The 26522-nt window shown below is 50.8% G+C and overlaps 1 protein-coding gene across 2 annotated transcripts; it reads right to left on the bottom strand.

The window, feature by feature from the left end:
* Positions 1-54: 54 nt before the first annotated feature.
* On the bottom strand, positions 55-25841 carry PADI4 (peptidyl arginine deiminase 4). Of its 2 annotated transcripts, XM_033115418.1 has the most exons (17): positions 25653-25801; positions 21258-21475; positions 20057-20237; positions 19461-19527; positions 17866-17933; positions 16422-16539; positions 14818-14943; positions 13051-13229; positions 12825-12928; positions 11743-11854; positions 10095-10202; positions 5395-5549; positions 4247-4388; positions 3890-3992; positions 2977-3047; positions 2404-2544; positions 55-538 (listed from the first exon to the last, which is right to left on the bottom strand). In XM_033115418.1, the coding sequence occupies exons 3-17, from the start codon at positions 20090-20092 to the stop codon at positions 305-307; spliced, it is 1764 nt and encodes a 587-aa protein (XP_032971309.1). In that variant the 5' UTR covers positions 20093-20237; positions 21258-21475; positions 25653-25801; the 3' UTR covers positions 55-304. The 2 variants fall into 2 exon arrangements, with proteins under 2 accessions (XP_032971309.1, XP_032971308.1); XM_033115417.1 differs by lacking the exon at positions 21258-21475 and having other exon boundaries at positions 25653-25841.
* Between the last annotated feature and the right edge of the window lie 681 nt (positions 25842-26522).

The raw sequence follows: 26522 nt of genomic DNA, 5'->3' as shown, positions 1-26522 counted from the left end.
AACCATGACGATGAGTGAATGAATGAAATGAATGAATGATAGCTTGACCTCATGTACAAAGTGATTATAAAACTTTATTGCAGCTGCTCATAGCACAGCTGAGTCTGCAATGCCAGGACCATCTTGGGATCTTTAGCCGGGACACAGGGGAAGGAAGCAAGCCACTGCTGGGAGGATGGCCATCCCCTGGGGAGCCAAAATATCCCCAAGAACTTTTGCTTTGCCACACTGCAGGGGACCAGAGCCTCTGGCCAGGAGCTTCCCAAGGGAGAGGATGCTGGGGAAAGGGGGGAGGGCATTGAGCTCAGGGCACCATGTGCCACCACTTGAAGGAGAAGGGCTCCCGGCGCACGTTGGTGCCGCAGTGGACCTCCCCGTGCTGAAGGTGGTATGGAGTGAAGTCGTCAATGAAGGTGCAGTGGAGGCCCAGCGGCTCCAGCAGGGACCGCACCTTCTCCTCCAGGCAGCAGCGGCCGTTGATGATGGGCCCGAAGGGCTTGGGGATGCCCAGGTGCTTCCCCAGCACCAGCATGTTCACCTGCAACGAGGTCGGATCCCAGGTGAGGGGCAGCAGTGTGCAGCCTGCATCATTACCCAAGTGCCCCCTTCTTCTGACCTTTGGATACAACACCCCACCTCACAGATGAGGAAATGAGACCCAACAGTAAAGTGGGCTGCCTAAAGCCACCCAGCTAGTCTAGGACTTACATCCAAGTCTGTCAGACTCCGGGTCCATCCCGACCAGCCACCGCCTTGCAAACTCTATTACTTAATTGAGCCCAACTCAAATTTAACACTCCCTGTGCGAATCCCCAAACTCTAGCAATTAGTCCTTCTGTTATGTTTCCATAGCTCCCAGTACAGTGCCTGACACATCGTAGACACTTAATAAGTATCTGCTGAATAATGAATAAGCGACGCCCACTTCTGTAGTACTTTCCATATATTATGACTTATGCAAATGACTGTTTCCTCCATTATATTGGGAGGTGGCCTGGTGAGATGCAAGGACCAGGATTTTGGCTCCAGGCTAATGTGGGTTTGAATTCCAGCTCTACTCTTCAATAGCTGTGTGACTTTAGGCAAGCCACTTCACCCCTCTGAGCCTTTTCAGCACAATGAGCCCAACTCATTTCCATCGCTATGACAATTACATAAGAACACATATGTCAGGAGTCTCGTTGTCCGTCACCACACAGACACAGACCACGCTGAGGGCCCTGCATTCTTGATTTCTCTGCCTGTTCCATGCCCACATCTCCACCCCCACCTCCCACGGTGGGCTCCCGGAAGAGTCATGGCTGTGTGCAGGCTCTGTCCAGGGGCTTTGAACAGTGAAGACAGTATTAGCCCTGAGTGAAGCTGACGGCTGCATTTGAGACGCTTCGTCTCCCGTCAAGGGCATCCGCTTTCTCTCCTGAGCTGGGAAACCTCGCTGGGTTAAATGGGAAAGCAACAAATGTTCGGGGCCAAGAGTTTTATTCAGGGGGCGAGCGGACAGTGCCCCCTCCTGCCTTGTTTTGGCTAAGAAATCCTTTATTCTAAAGAAAATCTTTTCCAGAACTTCAGTGTGTAAAACATAAACATCCGATCCACTGAATTTGAGGCACTGCCTGGGAACCCCAGGGCCCCAGGGAACACAACTTGAAGACCACCGTGCTCTTCCCTGAACTGTAACCCCCAGCTCCAGCAGGAGGGGGCGGCCGAGAGGCCACAGTAGAACTGGGTGAAGTTTCTGCCTAGCCCTTGGGTATTTGAAGAGACAGAGGAACAGGGCGGAGGAATGATATTAAGAACAACGCAAGCAACAACTTAAAATGGTGCTTGGGGTCACAGTTAAACGTTCTCGACAAAGGTGGGATCCCCTTCAAGTCCACCGTTCAGACAGGGGAATCTCACCCAGCCCCCCAGGGCCAGCCTCACCTCCTCAGAGAGGCCTTCCTGGACCATCCAATCTGAAAAGGTGCCCCACCTTTATTCCCTTCACGGTGCTTAACTCAATCGGAGAGCGTCTTGTTCGGTGCTTGTTCCCCCCACCCCACTCCTACCTCATCCCCTACTGGGAAGCCTATAGCGGGCAGTGCAGCCTGTGGGTTAGAGCATGCGCTTTGCAGCTGATCCCCTGGCTCTGAAGCCCACCTCCTGCCAGCTGTGTGTTCTTGTGACAGAGACTTCCCTCTCTGTGCCTCCTCTGTCGACTGGGGTGATGCTCATCCCTGACTCCCAGGGATGCCCGCCTGTGAGATTCCCACAGCGGTTCTGTAAGCCCCATGGGGCTATGCAAACCCCAAGTGGATGAGGAGGAGACAACCAAGCTTTCTGGACCCGCACCCAGAGCCCAGCTGGCCTCTCTGATTCAGGCCACCGGCAGAGGTGGGCCACCTCCAAAGGCCACTTCCTCACCATGTTTGGGAAAAAGGCTTCGGCCTTGAGAGTCCCTGGGAAGTCCCAACGGAGCCTGAAGAGCTGGGGGATATCCACGATGTCCCACTCTGTCAGGCCCAGCTCCCGCTTCAGGAGCTCCCGGTTCCAGTCGATGCAGCTCTGGGGGAGGGGGACAGGGGAAGGGGTTGACCAGGCAGCCAGCACAGGCGGGCTGGGGACTGCCAGGGGGACGAACAGGGACAGGGGCAGGAAGGAGTGATGGACACCTCCTTTTCTTCCCACCTTCTCCCATCCTGTCCCTCTTTCCAGTCACTCTGGAGTATCACTCCAGTGCGTGGCCTCTCTCCTGCCTCTGACCCCGTTTCCGAGCGTTTCGCCTGTCTTTCCCTAACTCCAGCTTTCCCATGGATCACCTTGTGAGTATTTCTGTAGTGGTGACTGAGCTCTCCACTCTTCTCACATCACACATATTTACCCAAATCCCAGGGCTGTTCACCACGGAGCCTACAGAGCCCCAGGAGGCTTCAGGGAACCTCAGGGAAGGGGGTGGGGGGCGGAGGGTGGGTGTGTCAGCTCCTCCAGGGCTGGTACCTCCACATATGAGTTATGTTCTCTCAATTGCTTGTTTGACAGAATGTCCTTTATTTTCAGCTGTCTTTTGTCTGTCATGAAGAAAAAGAAAAAAAAATGCAGATGAATTCAGAGGTCTGTTTCCCTCTTCCCAGAAGGTACAGTGGGGACTCTGTTTTCCCATCTATAAAATGGGGGCAGCAATGATTCCTAACCCACAGGTTTGTTGCGAACATCTGAGACACAAATGCCTTAAATACAATATTTTATCAGGGCAAGTTCTCATTAAAAGTGTTGCTCTCACTCCTTTAAAGTCTCTTATCTCCAAAGGAATCTCATTTTATTGGGGTAAACAGAGGCCAGACGATTGCCCCGTGCCACACGATATACTACAGATATTAGGTGAAAACTCTCAGCCATGGAGACTTCTCAACCTCTGAGCCTGGCCCCTGTCTGAACACTTTACTGAAAAAAATAATATTTCATTCTGTGCTCCAGCCAGACTGCACTTTTTTCTAGGTCGTTAAACACACCTGGCTTCTCCCTGCCTCTGAGCCTTTGCATTCACTGTTCCCTCTGGAATACCTCTTTTCCTCTCATCCCATTGCCCATTTGCCTGGCCAACTCCTGCTCATCTCTCATGCTCCTGCTTGGTCTTTGCCTTCCTTGATCTCCTCCCAAACGCCCCCACCTCCATTTCAACCCCGCCACCCCCCAGATTCCCTATGTTGTAGTTGTGTTCTTGACTCACTTCCCCTGGACTGTGAGCCTTGAGGGCAGGGAGCTATTCGGCCCAATTCATGCAGCATCCCCAGAACCACAGTAAGTGCTCAAAAGATATCTGTCGCCTGAATGATTCCATGTGGCAATAGGAGACCACGTGAAGGCAGAGAGGAAGGTGACCAGATGGAAGAACAAGGCATGGTCAACTTACCCTTGACTCCTTTGAAAAGCAGAGCCTCCCCGTGGCCCTCTTTCAGCTGCTCCTGGAACAGTTTGTAGCAGGACCTGGGGCTGGCCAGGAGCAGCCGGAAGCCCTGGAGGCAGAAACACGGGGGTCAGAGGATAGCTTTGCCCATGGGGCTCCCAAGGAGGAGGGCTCTCGGGGAGTATGGGCTTGGACCCAGGCTGGCATACCCCCTCCCTCCATGCCCCCTCCCTCCTGGTGGGGAGGGAAAAATAATGTCAGGCGTGCATGCCCCGTCAGTCCTCCCAGGCAGAGGGCAGAGCTGTGCTTAGGAACGCAAGAAAGAGGCGTGTGGCTTCCTTCAGGCAGCTCCCCAGATTGCACCTTCTTATGCACCGGAACGAAGCTCAGGAACTCGTCCACGTGGCCCACAGACAGCCAGTCGGAGTAGAGTTTCACAGGGGCCTGCACCTGCTGGGCGGCGAGGAAATCCTGCAAGGCCTGGTGCATCTCTTGACTCTTAGCGCTGCCCACACAGGATGAAAGGAGTGTTACGGGAGGGGGTTGAGGGGGGAGGTCTCTGTGGGACTGGAGTCTTGGCAAAGGGGTCAGGGCTCTCCTTTAGAAAGGGAATCAGGAGCCTGGGTTGCGTTTATTATATCCCATAACATTTGAGGAACTTAAGAATTGTCGTCCCAGTTCTATTGGGGAAACTGAGGCATGGAGTCAGTAAGGTAAATAGGACAAGAGCTTAGCCTCAGAAAGCACTGCCTGTTCACTCAGCCTAGATGCTGGTGTTGTGAGTAAACACGGGGTTTGCAGTTGGTCCTACCTGAGGTGGTGATCTCTTGTTAGCTGATGTTCCTTCACCTTTCTGAGCTTCAGTTTCCTCCAAGGTCCTTTGTGATCTAGCCTTTGCTCTTCTTCTTGCTCAATCTGTTTAAGCCACTCTGGCCTTCTTGAACACAACTAAGCTCATTCCTGCCTCAGGGCCTTTGCACATGCTCTTTCATCTGCCAGGAACCCTCTACCCCAGGTCTACACACAGCCATGGCTTTCTTATCATCAGACCTCAGCTCATAAGCCCCCTCCCCGGAGAGGTCTTGCCTGGTCACCCCGACTAACATAGTTCCCCCTCCTCCTCTGCCTCTCTCTTGTTTGTTTTCCTCACTATTTGAAATAAACTTATTTGATTGCTTTTCTATGATGTGTCTCTGTCTACCCCTGAGAAGAGTGGCAGGGACTTATCTTTCATGTTCATGGCTGCATGCCTTCCCACCTCTCCCAGAGTGCCTGATACATAGTGAGTGCTCAGCAAATATTCACTGACCCAAAGAGCGTAAGTGGCACAGCTGGAAGTTGACCTTGGGTCTGTTGGGATCCGAAGCCCGTATTCCTTGCCCCGTACTTTGATTCCTCTCACATGCCCTGAAGTTTGTTGAGCCCTCGTAGGTTGGGAGCAGGTAGGGAAGGCTTCCACTCTGGCCTCTGCTTTTCCGGGACATCTCTCTCTCTGCCCCTCCCATCCTCACCTGGGGAAACCGCTGTTCCCAATGAGAATCCTGCCCAGCGGGTATTTCTTCTTCCCGACTTTGACTGGGGGGCTCACTTCCAGGTTTCCAAAGGAGTCGAGGCTGGTAATGTTTCCTTTTTGGGGCCCTCGAGTCACGTAGCCAAAATCTGGACCCTGAGATGGGAGAAGCACATGCCGACAGTTGGAGAACTTAGGTTCTGGGTGAAGAGAGGGTGGGGTCCAAGTTTAAAGATTAATTTGGCCACAGGGAGGAATTCAGTAAGTGTCGGCAGCTGATCCATAGCAGGTACCGTTATTATTTGTGGAATGTTGAGGGAATGCTGAACCAGGTGGCAAGAAAAGAGACTAGCATTTGTTGAGTCCCTAATGCATGCTAGCTGCTTCATAAACCTTAATTTGGGCAATAAGAACAAATCCACAAATAACACTTTTATATTCATTTTGCAGAGAAATGACCAAGCTCCGAGTGGTATGTGGCTTCATGAGGTCCCACCGCAAGTTTGTGGAAGGACGAAGATTTGAGTTATCTCTGCAGGGACCTCTCTTGGTCCACACCCTGACCTGGGCCTGCCATGAGCTTTGCCAAATGGTTGTGGCTGTGACATCTCCCCAGGAATCTTGGTGAGAAGACCGGGTAGGTGAGACATTTCCCTCAGCCTCTGTATGAGCTCCCTACTGATGCCGTACCAATTCTAGTGGCTTAAAAACCCCCACATTTATTCTCTCACAGTTTTGGAGGTCAGCAGTCTGAAATCAGTTTCCCTGGGCTAAAATCAAGGTGTGGCCCGGCTGGTTCCTTCTGGAGGCTCTGAGGGGGAGAATCCATTTCCTGGCCTTTTTCAGCTTCTTGTGGCTACCTGGGCTGGTGGCTTCTTCCTCCATCTTCAAAGTGCTTCACTCCAGCCTCTGTTTCCATCATCACGTCTTCTCCTATCCTGACCCTCGTTCCTCCCTCTTATAAGGAGTGTTATGATTACACAGGACCCACCCGGATAATCCAAAACAATCTCCCCATCTCAAGAGGCCTAACTTAATCACATCTGCAAAGTCCCTTCAGCATCAGCTTCTGGGATTAGGATGTGGACAGATTTGAAGGGCCATCATTCAGTCCCCTGCAGTAGCTCTTACTTTCTACAAATCAATGGTCTGTACCCCGGGGCTTTATGGGGGCCACGGACTCCCTGAAAGCGGATTCCAAATTGTGAGCTTCGGTGCATTTTTTCTGAGAAGGTAAGTCTCAAGGTGGTCTGTGACTGCGCTAATTTAAAAACCACCATTTCCAAGTCCTGTCCTCCCTTTCTAAGACCCATCCCAACCTGTCTTCCATCCTCACTGTGCCATTGAGGTTGCTCTCGTCTTCCTGGTCACACACTGAACCCAATGGGCAACGCCCAGGCCTCGTCTTCCGTGCCTGCCATCAGCCTCTGCGTCAGCTGCTCACACCCACGGCCTCCACACACTTTCTGCACTTGGCCTTTGGGATCCCGTGCCCTCTCGGATCCTACCTCACCGTAGCTCCTGTCCGTCTCCTGAGCACTGGGGGGCCCCAGGCCCAGTCCGTGTCTCCTTTTATTCTCTAGTTTCACTCCCTCCTTTGGGGATCTCTCCCAGTCTCAGGAAATGCCGTCCAAATGCCGTCCATAGTTACACCTCCAGCCTGTACTTTTCTCCCAAACTCCAGAGGTGGATCCACTGCTTGCCTGACTTCTCATTTGGATGTTGACTAAATATCTCACTTGCCCCAAACAGAGATGTCGACCTCCTCTTCCCTTCCCCCACCCCCATTCTTCCCACAGTCCTTCCCATGTCACAGGATGGTGCCTGCCTCTCACAAAGGTCACAGCCCGGTGTCACCTTTGCCCTCTCTCTCTGTCTCTCACAGCGGTCAGGAAATCCTGTTGGCTCTGCCCTCAAAACAGACCCGGAATCTGGCACTGCTCACCCCTCCCCCGCCCTGCATCTGGGGTTACTGTTCCAGCCTCCTCCCCACACTCCCTGCTCCTGCCCTTGGCCCCTGCTGTCCATTCTCAACACGCGGCCAGAGGTTCCCTTTGACGACATCAATCAGAACGTAATCTCCCTTGGTTCAAGGCCCTGCAAGGATCGCCCGGTTTCTCAGATGCTAGACGCATGGCCGAGAAGCCCATGCGATCTGCCCCTCACCACACCCCCTCCCCACCACCTCTGACTGCCTCTCCCGCTTGCTCGCTCTGCTCCACTCTTTCTGGCCTCCTTGCTCTTCCCTGAAGATCGTTCCTGCCTAGAATGTCAGCTCCGTGAGGTGGGGTGGGGGTCTTGGTGTTGCTCACTGATGCATTCCAAGTGCCTACAACAGGGCCAGGCACAGAGTATGTGCTCAGAGTGTTTGATGAATGAATGACAGATTCATCCAAATCACTGCCCCAGCTGTTGCCACCAGAGGGGATCAGTTCCCTAGGCTGCAGGCTTGGATTTCTGCAGGCAAATGAAGGGGTGTCTGTTGTCTGCAGAAGTGCCCCCCTTCCCCAAGAGTGGGGCATACAGGATGCTCCCAGGGGCTCCTTGCTACAGCTTCCGGCACAGACTTAGGTGTTGCCATTTTGGTTCTCCTCCACTCTTTCTGGTTTGTCAAAAATTAAAGTCCCAGAGTGGAGCAAATCCCTCCTTAACACCTGCTAACCTCCCATTTAACAACCGAGACCAAAACCGTGGCTCAGGGGTTTTGCTGTCATTTGTTTCAAGCTGACATTCTTTAGTTTTCATTCTGTGTAACTTCACGGTTGCCTCCTATTTATGGTAAGTGGTACTGGCTTTCCATTTACAGCTGTGGTATTCAATTCACCGAGATTATCTTATAGGAAGAACACCCAGTGTGTGTCACTCTGCGTGCTCAGTGCCCGGTGTACAGGGATGGGCACCATGACCTTGGGCCCCACCTGCCTGGTACTTACAGTCTGCAGAAAGGCAGACCATGAAAAGTAAATGACAAGTCAGTGATTTATAACACAACACTTGGGAAGAAACCAACAGGGAGCTGTAGTTGAGAAGGCCAGGGCCTGGGGTGGGTGTCCTTCAGTGTCACGGAGGAGGGCACTGAAGCTCGGAGCTGAAGGCTGAGAAGCAGCCAGACATGTGAACTGGGAAGAGCATTGCGGTCAGAGGGAATGGCATATGCAAAGGCCATTTGAGGTGAGTGCAAGTTGGGCACATTTAAAGAACAGGGAGGAGGCCGGTGGGGCTGGAGCCAGATAAGGGACAGGGAAAGCGGCCCACAATGAGGTTGGAGAAGCAGGGGGTGGTGTTGCCTGGTGATGAGTTTCACTTTTATTCCAACTCCTTTCCTGAGTGATTTGAGTTGGAATACCACAGACGTGCTCGGCTAAGAGGCCATCGTAGCCCGACTCCATCCAAGGCTATCTGTGGGAAAGGTGAGGGCACCTGTGCTGTAGTGTCTATGTGTCTGTCCATCTGTCTGGCAGGACTTCAGAGGTTTGGCTTGTGACATCAGAAAATCTAGCCTTTGTCACACTTAGAATATCAAAGTAGGAGAGGAGGCCCCTGAACAGAGTAGGACCGAAAGCAGGAAAAGGGCCTAAGTCTCAGCACACCTGCCTAATTCATCCCATTGCTCCTGAAACAGGCTTGACCTCATTTTGTGGCAGACAGATACTGTGAACTCACCACGATCTCTACACCGGCACCACTCAGCCCAGGAGAGTGAGCGAGACTCCGACAAGTTAAACACAGGTTTCCTCACAAAGCCTCCCATGTGGGCAGGGCCTCCTCCCCTTCCCTTGAGGTGCAGGGTGCTCCTTGGAAGGACATTCATCACAGCAACCCTTGCACCCCACACTCTCTCATCCTTTTTTCCTGGGCACCTGGAATCGAGGGGCTGCCAGGGCTCGGAGTGCAGGCCTGGGTTCTTCCTGGGAAAGCATGGAGCCTGACTGGCCTGGTTTGAATTCCAACTTCTCCCTTCTCTTTTTGTGTGACCTTCAGAAACCTGCTTCACCTCTCTGAACCTCCATTTCTTTATCTATAAAATGGGCCGAGTGATAGCAGCTACATCAAAGGTTGTCAGACAAATTAAATGAGTCAGTGCGTGTAAAGGATTTAGCCCTGTGACTGAGAGAATTCGTGCTTAGTAAATGTACCTATTTATGCTGAGTTTGCAGGAATGTGCCAGGCTAGTCAAGCATGACTTAACAATAAGTCACCCCCACCCACCCCCCAAACATGTAGAGTCTTTGGCTGATACAGTCACATCTAGGAAATCACCACTCTGATCCTGAACTCCCCCCCCCTTTTCCCAGACAGAGCCCTCCCTGAAGGCCGAACCCCACCCAAAGGCCAGAGTCTGCAGCTGAACACTGGGGAAGGTTCCGGGGTCCCAGCCCCACCCTAACCTTGCAGGAAGAACAAGGATTCTTGTTCAGTGGAACAAGATTGCCCAAGCCTGACCTACATCTTTGGAGGGTTATCTAGAGGATAAGGTGAGCACAGCTGGAAAGGGTTTTGGCAAAGGAAGAGCCAGATCTCCCCACGGTTATAACAAAAATAACACGGCCCACCTGTGTGATCGCTGCTTGAGGAGGAATTGTACCTGCAGGAGCTGGGACGCTCAGCTGAGGGGAGGCGAGGGTGTCAGGAGACAGGCAGTGAGGAAGGAGGCCCCAAAGCAAAGGGGTTTCAGCCGCTGGTGCCCTCACCAGCACCTACCAGCAGGTGTTTGATGGGGAACTCCTTCAGTCCCCTGTTCCTGGGAGAATCAAACACAACCGGCAGCGTCTTGTGTGGGGCTTGGATGTAGCCAATCTCTATTTCATCCTGGGCAGAGAGAATGGAAGGGAGGCTGGTACACACGCTACCTGGGTCTTGGCATCCTGCACAGAGATGGGGGCTGTTGAACCATCTCCCCTTGTGGCCAAGGACACATTTGTGTGGGATGCTGAACCCCAGAGGAGGGGCTCCAGCAGAGAAAGCAGAGCTTATTGTCTTGTGTTTGCACAAACGTGTTCTGAAATCCTGCAGAGCCCTTCACTCCCACTCCTGGTGAGGCCCGGGGCCAGGTGCTGGGAACCCACGGTGAGCGAGCTTCCGGTTTGTCCTCCAAGTGAGAGATCCAGGGAGCTGGGCACTCACCACCCCATGTTAGGAGGTGATGGGAAGGAAGGGAGGAACACAGAGGAGGGGGTCCCAATGTGGCTGGGAGGTCAGAGAAAACTTGTGAAGGGAGCACTGCTGAGCCAAGGCCTGGGGGGCAGGGGTAGAAGTGACCCTGCCCTAAAGGGGAGCAGCTTAGACCCCAGCCTAGCTTGTGGGGCAGAGTGGAGTAGGCTCAGAAAGGAATCGGGTGCCAATCCTGCCTGTATTCTAGCCGGCAGTGGTGATATTGAACACAAATCACCATATGCAATTGCCATTCTTGTAGTCAAAAGTGGTGGCATCTCAGCCATTTCATATCGTTCAACCTGATTTAACACAGAGGGCGTGACTAGAAAGAGAGAGAGGGTGTTATTTGGGGGCTTAGAAGACAGAGGGATGGATTCCTGCTGGAGGGATTGGGGAAATTTACAGAGGGAGAGCTTTAGAGCTGGGATTGGACAGGTATGATTTGGAAATGGGGGGTGAGAATGGGGAGAGCTGTCAGAGAGAAGGAACAGCATGGTCTGGGGTATGGAGGCGGAAGCGGGTGAATGGTATGAAAGGGCAGAGTCCCGAGGCAAAGCAAGGGTGTAGCAAGGCAGTTGGGCTCGACCCACAAACTGTCCACTGGCACTGCCAGGTGGCAGGCGCTGAGCTGAATGAGACCAGGCTCTGGCCTCAGGGAGTTCATGGCACAATGGGGGAGCCTAGCAGGGAAACAGATGGTGATACAGTGTGGCCTGTGTGGTGGCAGGCGGGCACCGGCAGAGGGAGGTGAGCAGGTTGGGAGGGCCCTGGAGGCAGGCTGAGGCGGAGGAGACAGGAGTCGTGGAAAGTGCTGTGGGCGGGTCCAGTGGCGGAGCACAGAGGATGGCTTGGAGGAAGGGCCACTGACGGGACCAGCTGAGCTCCAGCTCCCTGACCTTGGAATCACTTCCAGAGGTCGTCTGAGAGTTTTTAAAGCAGAAAGGTGGCTTTCTGCTTCATCCCGGCGACCATGGTGGACAGGCAGCAGCCCGCTGTGAATGTCAGTTGAGTCACTTGCCTGAGTCCCCTCAGGCAAGGACCCTCAGAGGCTCTTAACTCCCTGCCCGGACCCTCAGAGGCTCTTAACTCCCTGCCCGTCCAAAGAAGAGTGGCCAGTACGGCCCTAGGCGGAGCCCTTGAGCTCAGGGACATTCATCTGTGCGCCCCAGCCTACCCACCCCACAGGGCCACAGACCTGCATCCACTGGTCCTCTTTGTTCTCCTCTAGGGGGCAGACAGTCAGCTTGCACTTGGCTTTCTTGGTCAGAGCAGTCAATGACGTCACAAAGTCCTCATTTTCAGATACCCTAGAAAGAGCAGAAAAGAAGCTCCTTACTGTTCGGAAGCCAGTGGCCAGGGGTCTTGACCTGGCTCTGAGGCGTCAAGCTGGGTCCCTCGGGGTGGGGCAGGAGCTGAGGCCTGGCCGGAGTCAGGGAGGCGCACAGTGTGTGCAAGAGATGCTTGTGGCCTGAATGGAGATGCCTGGCTCATCCTCTCTCTCTGTTCTTAGCAAGCATTATCTCCTTGGACCCTCATGACAATCCATGAGAAGAACTAGCGGGTAGCCCCTTCCACCGAGGAGACAGACTGGGGCAGTCCATGCTCAGTCTTGCCATTTAGGGACAGCACTGGGATTAGAACCCGGCCTCTCTGGCTTCCAGCCTGTGTCCTGACCACCAAGTTATATGTTCACCCCTTCTGCCCCGGAAGCAATCAGAAGAGGAGAGAGGAGGGACCCCCTGAGGCCCCTGCATATTTAACAGTGGCTCTTAGACTGCAGGCTGGACGCCAAGGCTCTTCAGAGCAGCTTGTCAAAAATGCAGGTAAGCCCATCCCCAGAGACAAGACCCTGCAGTTCAGAGGTTGGCCAGGAAGGTGCATTTTAAATGAGTTTCCAGGGGTTTCTGGTGCAGAGGGTCCAAGGGCCACACTCTGAGAAACTCTGGAAGCCTGGCTCATGGACTGAGGGATTTCATCTTGCAGGTCTAGCAAATTCTATAGGCCCCAAAGCAGGAGGAGATAAAGCAGCTTTCAACCCTCATCAGGGCGGGACAGCCATAACAAAAACAGCAACAGTAATTTCCGGGCCTTTTAATGGTTCCAAAACAAGCCAGGAGTCCTCAGTCAGTCACAGTAGGGATTACAAGTTTTTCCCCATTCACACAGCAAATGCATGATGGGTCTGCCGCCAGAACCCTGGGCTTCTGGGTCCTGGTCTCCTCCTACTGGGCTCCTCTTCCAGGTGTCTCTGTGCTCTGCCCCCCCAGCGCTCCTCACCTGCACACATACACCTCCTTTGCCGGCTGAGTGTTGGGGGTCATGATCCAGGGGGCTACACGGAAAACCACACTGTCTTGGAACACCAGGGCCTTGGGGAGTTCCTGCAGTGGGAGGGGCAGGGGAGAGGCTGTTACAGCAGCCAGGGCCCAACACCTCCCTCGCCTCCCCTGCTGGGCCGCTGCCTGGAAGCCCAAGGTCCCCTTCTGCTGCCATCTTTGCCTACCGGCTTGGATGCGTCCAGCAGGGAGATGGTGAGGGAAACGAGGCCTGGGAAGGTGGCATCCGGGAAAGCAAGGCCCTCCATGTAAAAGTCTGTGCTATGCTGGCCGCCTGGGAGCTCCAGGAGGTGAGAAGGCTGCTGGGGTCCCAGGATCACCTTGTATTCAGAGGACTTCTTTTTCCCTAGGAGACAGCAGGGAAAGCTCAGGTCCGTGCCTTGGCCTCTGAAGACCCTTCTTCTCCCAGGTGCTGGGATGCCTTCCCAGGGCCACCACATGTCACCCCCCCCCCCCTCCAGGGTCCCTCACTGTTACGTCTGAGTGGAGCCTCCCCTTAGGAAAAACGGACTAAAGCCTCAACTGGGACATTGCACCTCCCCCCACTGAGGGTCCAGGAATGAAGTAACCAGGGTGCCTGAGCCACTCCCAACTTTATAGGAAGTCCAATATATATTAGGGTTCATTTATCATGGTTCATCGTTCGTTCGTTCGTTTGTTCATTCATTTATTTCTGAGCACTTGTTCTCAGCTGATACCTGGGGAGACCAGGGAGATAGTCCCGTCCTGGTTTCCAGGGAGCGCGCAGGCTCCTGGATGAGTAGGGAGGAGCAAAGACAGTCAAAATCACAGATGGTAATAAGTGTTGTGATGGAGGGAAGCCCAGAGGGCCAGGGAAGGCTTCCTGGAAGAGGGGATGTCTCAGCAGAGCAAGGAGTTGGTTTGTTGTAAGTCAGACCAAGTTGTGCCTCAGATCAAGTTGTGCTTCTGCACAAAACCATCAGGGAGCCCCCCCATCTCCTTCAGGCTCGAAGCCAGAGGCACTTCATGCCTCCCTCATCTGGCTCCTGCCCCTCTGCCCTTTCTTCTCCACCCCCACACCACCTTAACCCTTGCACACTGCGCTCTACATGCACTGGCCTCGCTGCATGCTTCAAGCTCACAGCGCCTGTGCACTTGCAGTTCCCTCTGCCTGGACTGCCCTCCCCCTGGGAGTCTGTGCGGCTGTTCCCACACCTCCATCTCTTCAAATGGTACCTTATGGGGACACCTTCCCGGACCACCCTCTCTGCACACCCCTGTTGTGTTCTTTGTCCTTTCCCTTGTGCATTCTTCGACATAGCATTTAACGCCATCTGATGCACTAAGTGTTTTACTTAGTTATTTTACATGTCATCTCTCCCAACCCACTGAGACAAAAGCGGCATGAGGGTAGGGACTTTGTTACGGTCTTTGCTCTCTGCCCTGTGCCTGGAACTGAGCCTGGCACTCAGTGACATGTGCTCGTGAGCTGCTGAAAGTTACTGATGGCTTTGATTAGCAGAATGTTGGAGAACAAATGATAACATAACATAGGCATTCAGCTTGGATTCAAACTCTTAAAGAAGAGGTGTGTGTGTGTGTGTGTGTGTGTGTGTGTGTGTGTGTGTGTGTGTTTGTTTGAGAGAGAGAGAGAGAGAGAGAGAGAGAGAGAGAGAGAGAGAGAGAGAGAGATAAAAAATGATCACAGTCTTTGGGAGGAAAGTTATTTCCTTCTCAGGCCTCACCAGCTCCAGACATCATCTTGTTAGTTGGTTTGCATTTTGTTTGTGTGCCCTTTCCAGGAGGTAGTGGGCAGAGATGTTGTCCATCTTGCTCACTGCTCTATCCTCAGTTCCTGAAACCTGGCACATAGTAGGTGCTCAGGAATTATTCTCCAAAGGGGGTGTGAAGAGTCTGTGCCCATATACGGGGGCAGGAAGGGAACACTAAAATGACAGCCAAGGACAACTCACGCCAGGCTTGAAACACTCTGACTTTGTCCATCTCAGACTTGGCCACGTGCAGCACCAGCTGATGCTTGGTGAAGAAATCCATGGGGGTCTTCGTGCTCAAGGTCACCAGGGACATGTCCTGCAGTTCTGCAACGGGAAGGTGTGGCCTGAGACACAGGCCCCTGTGCCCTCTACCAGACCACTCTTTACCATGTCGCCTGGTTTTATTTTCTTTATGCTCTTTCCAGTATTTAAAAGACATTTTTCAGTTTGGAATTAAAGCTCATCAAGTTTATGATCTTCTCCCACTAGGATGAGCTTAGGATATAAGTTCAGCAGAGCGGGGACCTCATTTATCTTGTTCATTGCTCTGTCCCCAGCGCCTAGGACCTAGAAAACCTAAAACAATGAGTAGCACATAGCAGGTGCTCGATAACTATTTGTGGAATGAATGAGTGGAAAGGTTTCTCCCCTGGGCCTAAGCGGGAAGTGCAGTTTGTGAACCAACTACAGTAACGGCTGACACAGGTGTGGGAAGAGCCAAGCTGGACAATAGTCACAGGGTTACAATCATCATGGGGGTTAAGAGCACTGGAGTTGGCGGGGTCTGAACCCTGGATCTGGGTGGGCTCGGGGGAGTTATTTCAGGTCTTGGTGCCCCTGTTTCTTCATTAGTAAACAGGGCTAAGAGTAGTGCCCACGCAGAGGGAAGAGTGAGGTCATCAGTATAAAGTGTTTATTACGTGCCCGGCAGCCTGGGAATGCCCACAAAGGGTACTGGCCATGTGATTATTACTATGTATGTGCCTGGGGCTGTGTGGAGGCTGTCTCTTGGCATCAGGCTAGGCCAACTGCACGCAACGTCAAAATGCATCTGTATCTATGCTATTCTAGCAACTCCCCAAGAAGGCCACAGCTGCTGTGCCAGCTGGCCACACTCACCCACTTAGTGCCCTCATCCAGGGCAGGTGGCAATGGGTCTTCCACCTTGGCCACACCTCAGAGGTATGCCAGCAGAGATCCTCCCCCCACCACCATCCTTGGGACCCTAAATCAGCCCTCGTGTCGGGATGCCTGCGTTCAAATCCTGAGCCTGTGACTTACTAGCTGTGTGACCTCGAGCACATTGCTTAACTTCCCCATGCCTCAGTCTCCCCATCTGTCAAGTGGGGATGAGGACAGTACATACTTCTGAGCCTTGCGTTGAAGGATCGAATGAATCAATAATTCTGAAGTGGTCAGAGCAGGGCCCAGCATATGGCAGGGGCTCGGGGTTGCTCTGACATGAGTTTGGGGCAGTACTCAGGTTTCAATTTTGAATTATTTTGGGCCACAGGTTTGACCCAAGAGCAGAAGTTTGGGTTGGGCAGAGGGCCGGGACATGGAAAGGGACCTGGAGGAGGCACTGGGACACAGTGTTGGTCCCAGTTCTTTTTTGGCTGCTGTGTGGCCTTGGACAGGTCACTTGCCCTCTCAGGACCCTTGTCTATTCCTTCTATACAATGGATACACTAACAAGAACATGCTTCCAGTAACCCTGATTTCTGAGGGCAGTTACGAGGCTCAGGACCAAGGGCTTTATACAAAGACAAGCTCTCTTCCCATTCGCTCTTGGGGGTCTTTACCTTCTCTGTTAAGCACTTTGTCATCCAGGCAGTCCATAGTGGAAGATTTGCGATTGTCTTTGTCACAGTTCACCAGCAGGATGGCACCTTGCCCGCGAGGGCCCCAGGTCCAGGTCCTCTGTGGACACCCAGCGGAGACGGGGCTCACTTCGGAACCTGGGCGTGTCCCTCCGACTCCTGGGACAGCATGGCCACCTGTCCCTAGCGCCCCAGGAGTCTCGTGCCCTTTATACATCTTGCTCCCACATCAAGTAATTCTTTGGTTCTGAGAGTGGATTTTTGCCTGCCCCAAAAGTCATAAGCAAATTCACCAAAAATGCAATTTATCCACTTAAAAAAAAAAAAGGAGCATTTTAACAGCTTTGAAACACTGTTGGAATGGCAAACCAAACAGATAGGTATTTGTGCCAAGATTCTAATCTAAAGAGTTACTCGTGTGTGAACTCTTAATTACTCCCTCTCTAAAGTATAGGTGCTATTCTTAGCAGCCAGTTACTGTTTGTCCCAAGATTAAAGCAAATTATGCAGCCCCTCCCGGTGGGGCTGCAATAGTGATGACGTCTTCTCTTTGTAAGAGAGCGTTCGCCCTCTGGGAATGACTGGGGTGGGACATATGACAGATTCCACTCTCAGAGCTGTAATTCTTTCTCCCAACTTTGGACTGACCCAACAAAGGGATCATAATCTTTTGACAAGTCATCTCCTCCTAAAGTGCACACAGTATAAAATTGTGCAGGCATATTTGGGGGTCTCTGGGAATCCCTGGGGTTTATCCATGGACCCCAGTTAAAACTACTCATCACCTACACCCCTCATCACCTACCTTTCTATCACATGCATTCCTTGCTCCCACCTGGCTCCTTCCTCACTCTGCCCCCTGCCATTTCTTCCTTTCTCTATTACCGTGTTTTCCCGAAAATAAGACCTAACCAGAAAATAAGCCCTTGCACGATTTTTCAGGATGACATCCCCTGAACATAAGCCCTAATGTGTCTTTTGGAGCAAAAATTAATATAAGACCTGGTCTTATTTTGGGGGAAACACGGTATTCACCCACAGGGGCAGATTGATGGGAACCTCTCCCACCACTCATTAAAGCCTGGGGCAGGGGATTTTTGTGCTAGTGTCGAGACCCGCCTGCAAACTTTCTCTCTGTTCTGTATTAAGAAGTGAGTGACTGCATTTTCCAATAGGGCACCGCATTCTCTGAAATCACAACCAGTGAAAATCTGGTTTTGTAAAAGATGGGAAATACCTAAACCAAAATGGTAACGGTGATTTTAATTTCCTTCTTTTTCTTGTTCTTCCTAAATTGTATCTTACAGTTAAAGATATGGTATGCGAGACAGACCGCCATTCATCCCATCACCACCAGGGGGTGCCAGAGGAGAATCCAGCGGAGTTAACAGGAAGAATGTTGGGTGTCCTCAAGGATGAGCAGTACCTGGTCCTTCCTGGCTTTGGTTGGCTTCTCTTTGCCATTGCGGGTGATGTCCGCGCTCAAGGAGATTTCTGAAATCCCACCGAGTAAGAGGAGAGAACTAGTAAGGGTACAGGATGGGGGCACTCAGCCTGACCCCAATGGACAATCCTTTCCTCAGGATACTCTCCGCACCAAGGCTTCTCTCCCTCTCCTTCAGAGGAGACACAGGTTTAAAGACACCCCTGCGTCCCCCAAGAAGTCTGAAATTCCAACAGCAGAGCTGGAATTTATTCTTATTCTCCTTTGGGGGGTGGGGCGCACCACAGTGGTGATGCCTACCAGATCCTGCATGTTTAGCCACCCTCACGGGTTTCAGAAAGAATTCCCAGTCACCCCAAATGGGATGTTTGGTGTGAAATTCCTGTGAGAACAACTTGCCGGGCTCTCAAAGACCTCTGGTCCCAACTCCAGCCCCCAGTGACCTTGGGGTGGAGGACAATGGTTATTCCAGCCCCACCTGGCTCTTGATTATGGGTGCTGTGACTGCACTGGGGACAAATCATAGCACCAAACATACCCCACTCTGTCCAAATGGCATGGCTAAGAAAGCATGTTTGTAAACCCTTCCACCCTCATCGGAACATATGACTACACTGTCATTCTAATGACATAGGTCTGTGTGCCCACAGTGTAATACAGTGACCTTGTGAGCTGACAGCGAGACTGACCCAGGTGACTTTTTCAACATATCCACATCCGGATATTTGTGTTGGACCAGAGAACATAGTACTTAGTGACCAAGACTTTCTGGCTCCTTTACTAACCATCTGTGTGACTTTGGGCAAGTCTGTTTACCTTTTGTGTCTCAGTCTCCTTATCTGTAAAATGGGATAATGATTATATCAATTTCACTGGATTGTTGTAAGGTTTAACTGTGATATCTAAGCACAGTGCCTGGCACACAGTTACTGCTATGTTATTATTATTTATTTATTATTAAAATGAGTATTCATGAAACAAATGTGTGTTAATGAATACAATTCATTAATGAAATGAAACCTGAAGGTTTCACATGCTGTTCTTATATTTAATGCACATTTCAATAATAATAAGGTCATGATATTATTCCAGATGAGGTCATGTTAAAAATGTACTTTATTTAAAAAAGAATAGTAAATATATATGAGTCTAGGTAGATCACTGATATGGCAAAAATGGTGAAGAAGGGATGTAAATAATGGAATTTGGAAAACACTAGTCTACTATTATATAAGACAGTGTCATCATCTACTTTTTCTTATAAGTTGAAGTGTCAAAAAGGTCTAGAGACTCATACATTGAAAATCCGTGTACCACTTTCTAAGCTGAGAAACAAAATACTGGCATGGAATTGAAGCTCCCCGCAAACACCCTCCCTCCCCAGTTGTATTTCTTTGTGGTTCACCAACTAGGGAGGGAAAATTTATGAACGACCAGATATGTGACTGGCTAGAAATTGTCCTTTTTCTCTGTTCAGTCTAAAGTAAGCTCCAGAGTGTGGTTTCTCCTGGAGAGATGTCTTGCAGGGTTGTGTGTATGGAGGGGGAGGGCACTCCAGGACCCCGGTTATCACTTACCCACCCCAGTGATGTAGAGTAGGGCTTCTACTGGATTGGTCTTGGGTCTGTAGTATGAAATCCGAACCTATAAGAGGGCAGAAAACCCCTAACGATTTCTTTTAATCATTCAACAAACTGCTATGTGCCAGCTCAGGGCAGGGGGCTTCGGAGGCAAAGATGGGCAAGAAGTGGTCTCAGCGTCTACCTGCCTGGCTGTGGCCTTTGAAGCCCTCACCACCAGCTGTCATTGTTTACCTGTATAGTATCGGATGCCCTCATCCATAGGTTGTAAGCTCCATCAGTGCAGTAACCTCACCTGCCTTGTTCATTTCTGTATCTCCAGTGCCTGGCAGTGCTTGGCATATAGTAGGTGATTATTAAACATTTGCTGAATGAATGCATTTAATCAAAACCCTGGCCTCCATAAACCTTTGGCATCCCTATATTGTCTGTAAGGATGCTGTGGCTGGAACAAGCCATCGTGAGCTTTTGCAGAGAGGAGGCTCTGTCAGGGCTGGGGCTGTGGGTCAGTGTAGAACAGACTGTGAATAGCTGAGCTGCTGAGACCTGCTGGCCCCCCCACACACATCCCACACCACTGCTGCCACACTTACCTTCTGGTCGCCTGTGCTACAGCTGGCAGCTGTCATCCTCACGCTCACCTCCAGCCCAGGGTCCAGGGGCCACTTGGAGGAACCTGTGGGATTCTTCTTGGCTGGAGGGCTGTGGGCAACATCCACAATCACCCCTGGGGAGGCATTGATGCCAAAGGACGTGCAGCCCTGGGGGGCAGAGCTGTGGAAGACAGAGATGGGGAGCACAGAGAGACACAGTGTGGCACGGCCTGGCCCACCACTGCTCCCCGAGCATTACTCCTTTTCCCAAAAAGTGTCAAAACCAGAGAGCAACCAATCTGATCCTGACCATGGCAGTAAATACTGTGAGGTGGTCTGGAGGTCATGAGAAACAGAAAGAAAGTCTCATGATTTTAATATAATATAAGACTGGGTCTTATGTAATATAATATAATATAACACTGGGTGTAATATAATATAATATAATAAAGACTAGGTCTTATATAATATAATATAAGACTGGGTCTTATGTAATATAATATAATATAACACTGGGTGTAATATAATATAATATAATATAATAAAGACTAGGTCTTATATAATATAATATAAGTCTGGGTCTTATATTAATTTTTGCTCCAAAAGACACATTAAACCTGATGGTCCGGCTCGGTCTTATTTTCGGGGAAACACGGTAGAAAATATTCTAAACTTGTATGCACCTAATAACATAGCCTCAATATATATAAAGTAAACTTTGATAGAAAATATGGGGAGAAGTTGACAAATCAACCATCATGGTTAAAGATTTCAACTCTTCTTTCTCAATTAAGCAGACAAAAAAATTAACAACACAATTAAGCTTGAATTACTGGATATAGATATAATTACGTGTCCCGCAACTAGTGAATATACATTTTCCAAGCAAAGTGCACACAGATCACTGAAAAAAAATTCAGCCATGTAATTAGTCATAAAACAAGTTTCAACAAATGTTAAAGGATAGGTAACATCTAGTACAGGTAGCGTACTCTTTGAGCACAATCTCAGGAGTCCTTAATCTAATCCAGCCCCAAAGACCCATTCCAATGGGACCCCCACCAACCAATCCTTTCCCCATCACTCCAATTAAGAGGGATTTCTTTCTCAAAATGAGGTTTCCGCTGTGTGTAGGCAGAATAATGGTCCCTCAGAGATGACTACATACTAATCCCCCAAACCTGTCATACGTGTATATTACCTTACATGGAAAAAGGGACTTGCAAATATGAGTAAGTTAGGGAACTTGAGATGGGAGATTATTCTGGATTATCTGGGTGGGTCCAATGTAACCACAGGGTCCTTTCAAGAGGGAGGCAGACGGATCAGAACCAGAAAAAATGATGATGGAAGCAGACGCCAGAGTGATGCACGGCTGGAATGGGCCACAAGCCGAGGAATGCAGGCGGCCTCTAGAAGCTGCAAAAGGCGAGGATGGATTCTCTCCTAGAACCTCCAGAAAGAAACACAGCCCTGCTTTCACCTTCACTTTAGCTCCTTGAATTTTAGCCCAGAAAGACCCATTTTTGAACTTCCGATCTCCAGAACTGTAAGATAATACCTTTGTATGATTATTTTTTTTCAGTTTTATTGAGATTTCGCATTTGTGTTATTTTAAGCAACTAAGTCTGTGCTAATGTCTCACAGCAGCAATAGGAAACTGATACGCCTTCCCTTCCTGTACTTCTTTCACAGAACTTCTCTCATTCTACCTTAGCTAAAACCCTGCTCTCTCAAGAGGTGGGATGGCTGGGTTCCAGAAAGGTGGCAGGTAATCAAAAAACACTGGAACTAAAATCAATTTCCTCATAAGAAATAAGAAAAAGCAAGAGACAGGATTTCATAGACTAAAAAATCAGCCATGGCAATTTTTGCCTTATCATGTAGATATGAATAGCTAAAGGTAAAAATACTATAAAAAGGCTTTTTCACATCTCAAACAGAAAAAGTCCCTGGGAATCTAGCCAAGACGTTAGCTTACAACCAGTAGGCGTATTTTTCTCCTCTTTCTCTGTTCAGGAATTTGGCATTTGGAATGTTGTCGCCTCAGTGACATTTTAGGCTTGGCACCTTCTCCTGTCCAGACGGTGGTGCCCAGGTTGTCTTGATTTTCACTAAGGTGAAGCCAGCTACATGTGCCTCCATTTTCACAATCGTCCTACAGGTGGGGTGTTGTAATTCCTATTTTACAGATGAGGAAACTGAGGCTCAGAGGGGCACAAGTCCAAGTCACAGGACTGATAATGGCAGGTTCCACGTGGAACCCAGCCTGACGTCGTTTCCATCACATCATGACTACTCCTTTCTCGGTATCCACCTCGCCCTGCTGTGCTAAGGGTTTACAACGTGTAAATATTTATAAATATCACATTGTGCCCATCTGAGGACTGCAACCAGGGGTTCTCTAAGTCTGGTGCTCAGAACAGCAGCGAAATCTCCCAGGAATTTGTTAGAAATGCAGACTCTTGGGCCCACCCAGTCCTGCTGAATTGGAATTTCTAGGAGCGGGGCCCAGTAGTCTGGGTTTTAACACATCCTCTAAGCGATTCTGAGGCACACTCAAGTGTGAGAACCACTATTGTAAAAGATGCTAAGACAGGTTTGTTGAATGACCCCGAATTTGACTGGAATCTGAGGGAATCGTGACATGATGCAGAGGGCAGAACAAATAAAGTGTTACACCCATGGTAGTGCACTGTTATTGCTATTTTCTTATGAGGAAAAGCCACAGAAGGCGGTGCCAGAGTGAATAGACTTGCTCGACTGGAGGAGAGGAACGCCCAGGTTTCTTATGTGAGGCACTAAGACGTGATGAGGCTGGAAGGCAGATGGCCACCTAGGTTCGCTCTGCCCTGAGTGGCTTCCTGCCCGGGGCAGGGAGAAGAATGCAGACAGGTGGGTCTGCCACCTGCCAGGGCGTTACAGCCACAATCTCCAGGCTTCACCGCCACCTTTCTGCCAGATGGGAAAACTGAGGTGCAGAGAGGTGAGGCCCAGCTGGGAAGTGGCACCACTGGGATTTGACTCTAGGGACTTTCATACCTATACGGGCCTTTCCACTGTGTGGCGGCGGCGCCCACGTGTGTTATTACAAGATAATCTGGAGCTGAGTCTCCTTGTAACTTCCGATGGCCTCTGTAGAGGCAGCACTGAGATCTTGGCCCGAGACAAGTGACATCATCCCTCCAACTTCTGCATCCAACATTTCCTTACCAATGACCAGCAGTTGGGCGACACTTAGTGTCTGCCACACTCTCATGTTCAGTGGCACATGCTGTCCTTACAGAAAACGGGGACCACTCTGCCGGACACTTGGCCTGCGTTTTATAATTTCATCCTTACCAAAACCCAGCAGGGTGGGTGTTAATTTTCCCATTTTACAGATGGGTAAACTGAGGCCCAGAGACACTAACAGATTTCTCCATGCTCCCCCCGTCACACTGAGTGGTCTCCTGTTCAGAAGGAGACCCTAGAAGAAAGAGGAGAAGCCCATGGCTGGCAGCTTCAGAATGCCCACCATCTTCTGTGGTCGGCAACTTCTAGATGCCCCCACACCATTCTAAGCCTTTTCTAAGCCCTATGGAAGCTGCATGATCTCCACCAACCAGGCAGCAGTGCCTAGCGAGGCCAGCCCCTCAGCACTTGGAGGTAGTGTGTGCTGTGGAGACAGGTGGACTTAGGATCAGATGGTCCTGGGTTCAAATCTCCTGGCTTTGCCACCTTTGATTTGTGTGACCTTGGATAGGTGGTTTCACCTCTCGAAGCCTCAGTTTACTCATCTCTAAAATGGGCATGATGATAGAGTTCCTGTGAGTATTAGAAATCATGACAGAAGGTCCTGGCACATAGTAGCTGGGGTCATGATACCACCCTGACCGTAGCCACAAGCATCACAGAAGGCCCTGGATAGGTTTTCATGTTCATCTCAGGTCAGTGGAATTTTGTTTGAATATAACCAATGTACTTCCCACTATAGGAAAAGTACTTTGCAAACACAGAATGAAAACTACAAGCAGAGGTTGTAAGAGCAGATCTGGAATAGGAGTCCGCACACTTGTGGTCTGTTCCTGCCTCTATGACCTTGTCTTTCTAACCCTGGGGGCTCTGAGACCAGTGACAGAGGGCACAGCCTGAGCAAGGGTGTGGAGGCATGCATGTGCTGGGAGGGGGTCGAGAAGGCCATGCTGCTGAGCAGGGCGTACCAATCCCAGATGTGTTCCAGAAGGAGAATTCAGGCCACAGCGAGAGTGGTGGCTGTTCAGGAGATGGGCCAAAGGCACTGGCTGGGGACTGCTATGAAAGGCAAGTTAGAGGTGACGGGACAGGCTGGTCCAGGAACGGAGGAAGATTTCGGAACCAGGCTGCAGGGGTTTGAATCCTGGCTCCCTCACCTACTAGCTGTGTGGTTTCGGGTGGGTTACTCAATTTTCTCAGAGCCTCAGCTTCTCCTTCTGTAAAGTGGGAATAACAGTAAAGGCTGTTGAAAGAGTTATGTGTAGGAAGTGTGATGTAAATGTCGGCCATTATTATGTGAGATCTTAGGGGGTTGAATGGCTGGGCTCAATGTCTCACTGAGGGAGAGGCCCTCCGATGACATCAGGCCCGCTCTCTCTTTCCTTGACACCTCACCCTCTCAGTGTCCTGCCTCCCCTCTATGTCCTGGGAAGACACCCAGACATTTACTGCTGTTCTCCCGCTGCCTGGTTCAGGCAACAAGTGACACTTTTAAGGAGATGCCCCAGACTTTCCTGTGGGTGCCATTCTTGGACCACAGATGCCCAGCCTGGGATGGAGGAAGCCAGGGGCTGCCAGTACTGTTACTAACAAACAACAATGATGCCAACCATGTGCACCTGCTGAGAGCTTTCCTAGACCATCTCGTTTCACACAGGGCTTGGCTCATAGCAGGTATTCAACTGGTATTTGTTGAATGAATGAATGAATGAATGAATGAATGAATGAATGAACAAGTACCAGGGATATGCCCAGCACTGTGCTAAGTACTTAACAAACATTTACCTGGTTTTTCACATTTCTTTAACCTCCCTATGAAGTGAGTATTAATCCCATTTCACAAATGACGAAACTGAAGCTCAGTTATCCAAAGCAGCCCAGATAGCTAAGAGCAGGGCCAGGTTTCCCACCTCAGCCTTTCCTGTGTCAGAGCCTGTCTCATTACACCCACACCATTATGCCCCCACAGAGGGAGGCTTACCTGAGAGGTGTGGGGTCACAAACTGCACCATGAACCAGGTATATGGGTTGTAAAGTCCAGGGTCTAGCCTTGCTTCCAAGGCACACGTGCTGTGTAATCTTAGACAAGTCACAGACCCTCTCTGAGCTTCCATTGCCTCAATAATGGAAGGAGATGGTTCTGTTTGCCCTGTAATAATTTATTTGTGGTGAGGCCCTGGCAAAGAATCCACTGTCCTGAGTCCAGGAATGTCTTGGGGCTGCTCAGGTCTCATGTTTCCAGCTGGTAGCCGCCGTAGAGGCTGGAGCCTGAAGCCTGAGCCACCACACATCCTGTGCCATCAGAACCTGTTCACCCAGCATGACTGGACCTGCCCCCCACCCCTGAGACGTCCCCACTCACCTGTAGACATCCAGTTGAGTACTGGTGCCCAGCACACACACAGCATGGGTGGGCTGCTCTGGGGCCACATGGATCACTGTCCCCTGGGCCATCGTCCGGTCAGCTCGTCCCTGCAGCTGCAGGAAGTCCCTGGGCTAGTTCTTTTATCCTGCCCGTTGAAGGCCATGAGTCAGCACCTGTGGTTTGTGGCCCAGCAGCTTAGCCCCTCCCCACTCAGGTCTCAGGTGTGTACTCTCAGAGCTGCCCCTCGACTTCATCGGCGTCAGTGCCAGAATCAGTGACAAGCTGGCTCTGTCAGTTTTCCAGGAAGGGCAGAGGGTTCAGGAAGCCTGGGTGTGGGGGTGCAGGTCTGGGTTGTCATGCGCATAACCCCATGCCTGCCTGGGGTCACGAACACCTGGATCCAGCCAACCTTGCATAACTATGCAAACAGGCTGTCAGAGAGGAGAAGGCGAGAATCGCAGGGTGGTTGGGAGATTTTAGGCAAGAGGTCACATGCCGGGCTACACATGCAAAGACTAACCTGCCTTGGGACAGTTCTCCCCAGGCTGAGTCACCCACATGACAACTCACCCTTCTTGGGTGTTTTCTATGTGCTGGGCACCTTTCTCTGCACTTCACTGGGATAATTCATTAAGGCAAGCCTGCGAAGTAGGTGATATTATTATTCCCTCATCTCATTCTTACAGCAGCTCTCTGACATCAATACCATTACTATCCCATTTTACAGAAGAAGAGACTGAGGTTCAGAGAGGATACACAGCTACAAAACGGTAGAGCCAGAATTTGAACCAAAGGCATCCTGCTTCAGTCTACGACATGCATTAGTTGCCTGTCCACGTGACACAAGCTTTTCTGACTTTATCACAT

This window comes from Rhinolophus ferrumequinum, chromosome 9 (genome assembly GCF_004115265.2).
Source record: "Rhinolophus ferrumequinum isolate MPI-CBG mRhiFer1 chromosome 9, mRhiFer1_v1.p, whole genome shotgun sequence".
In the NCBI taxonomy this organism is placed as follows: Eukaryota; Metazoa; Chordata; class Mammalia; order Chiroptera; family Rhinolophidae; genus Rhinolophus; species Rhinolophus ferrumequinum.
The sequence above is the reverse complement of the archived record's forward strand: the minus strand, read 5'-3'. Positions and strand labels throughout refer to the sequence as shown.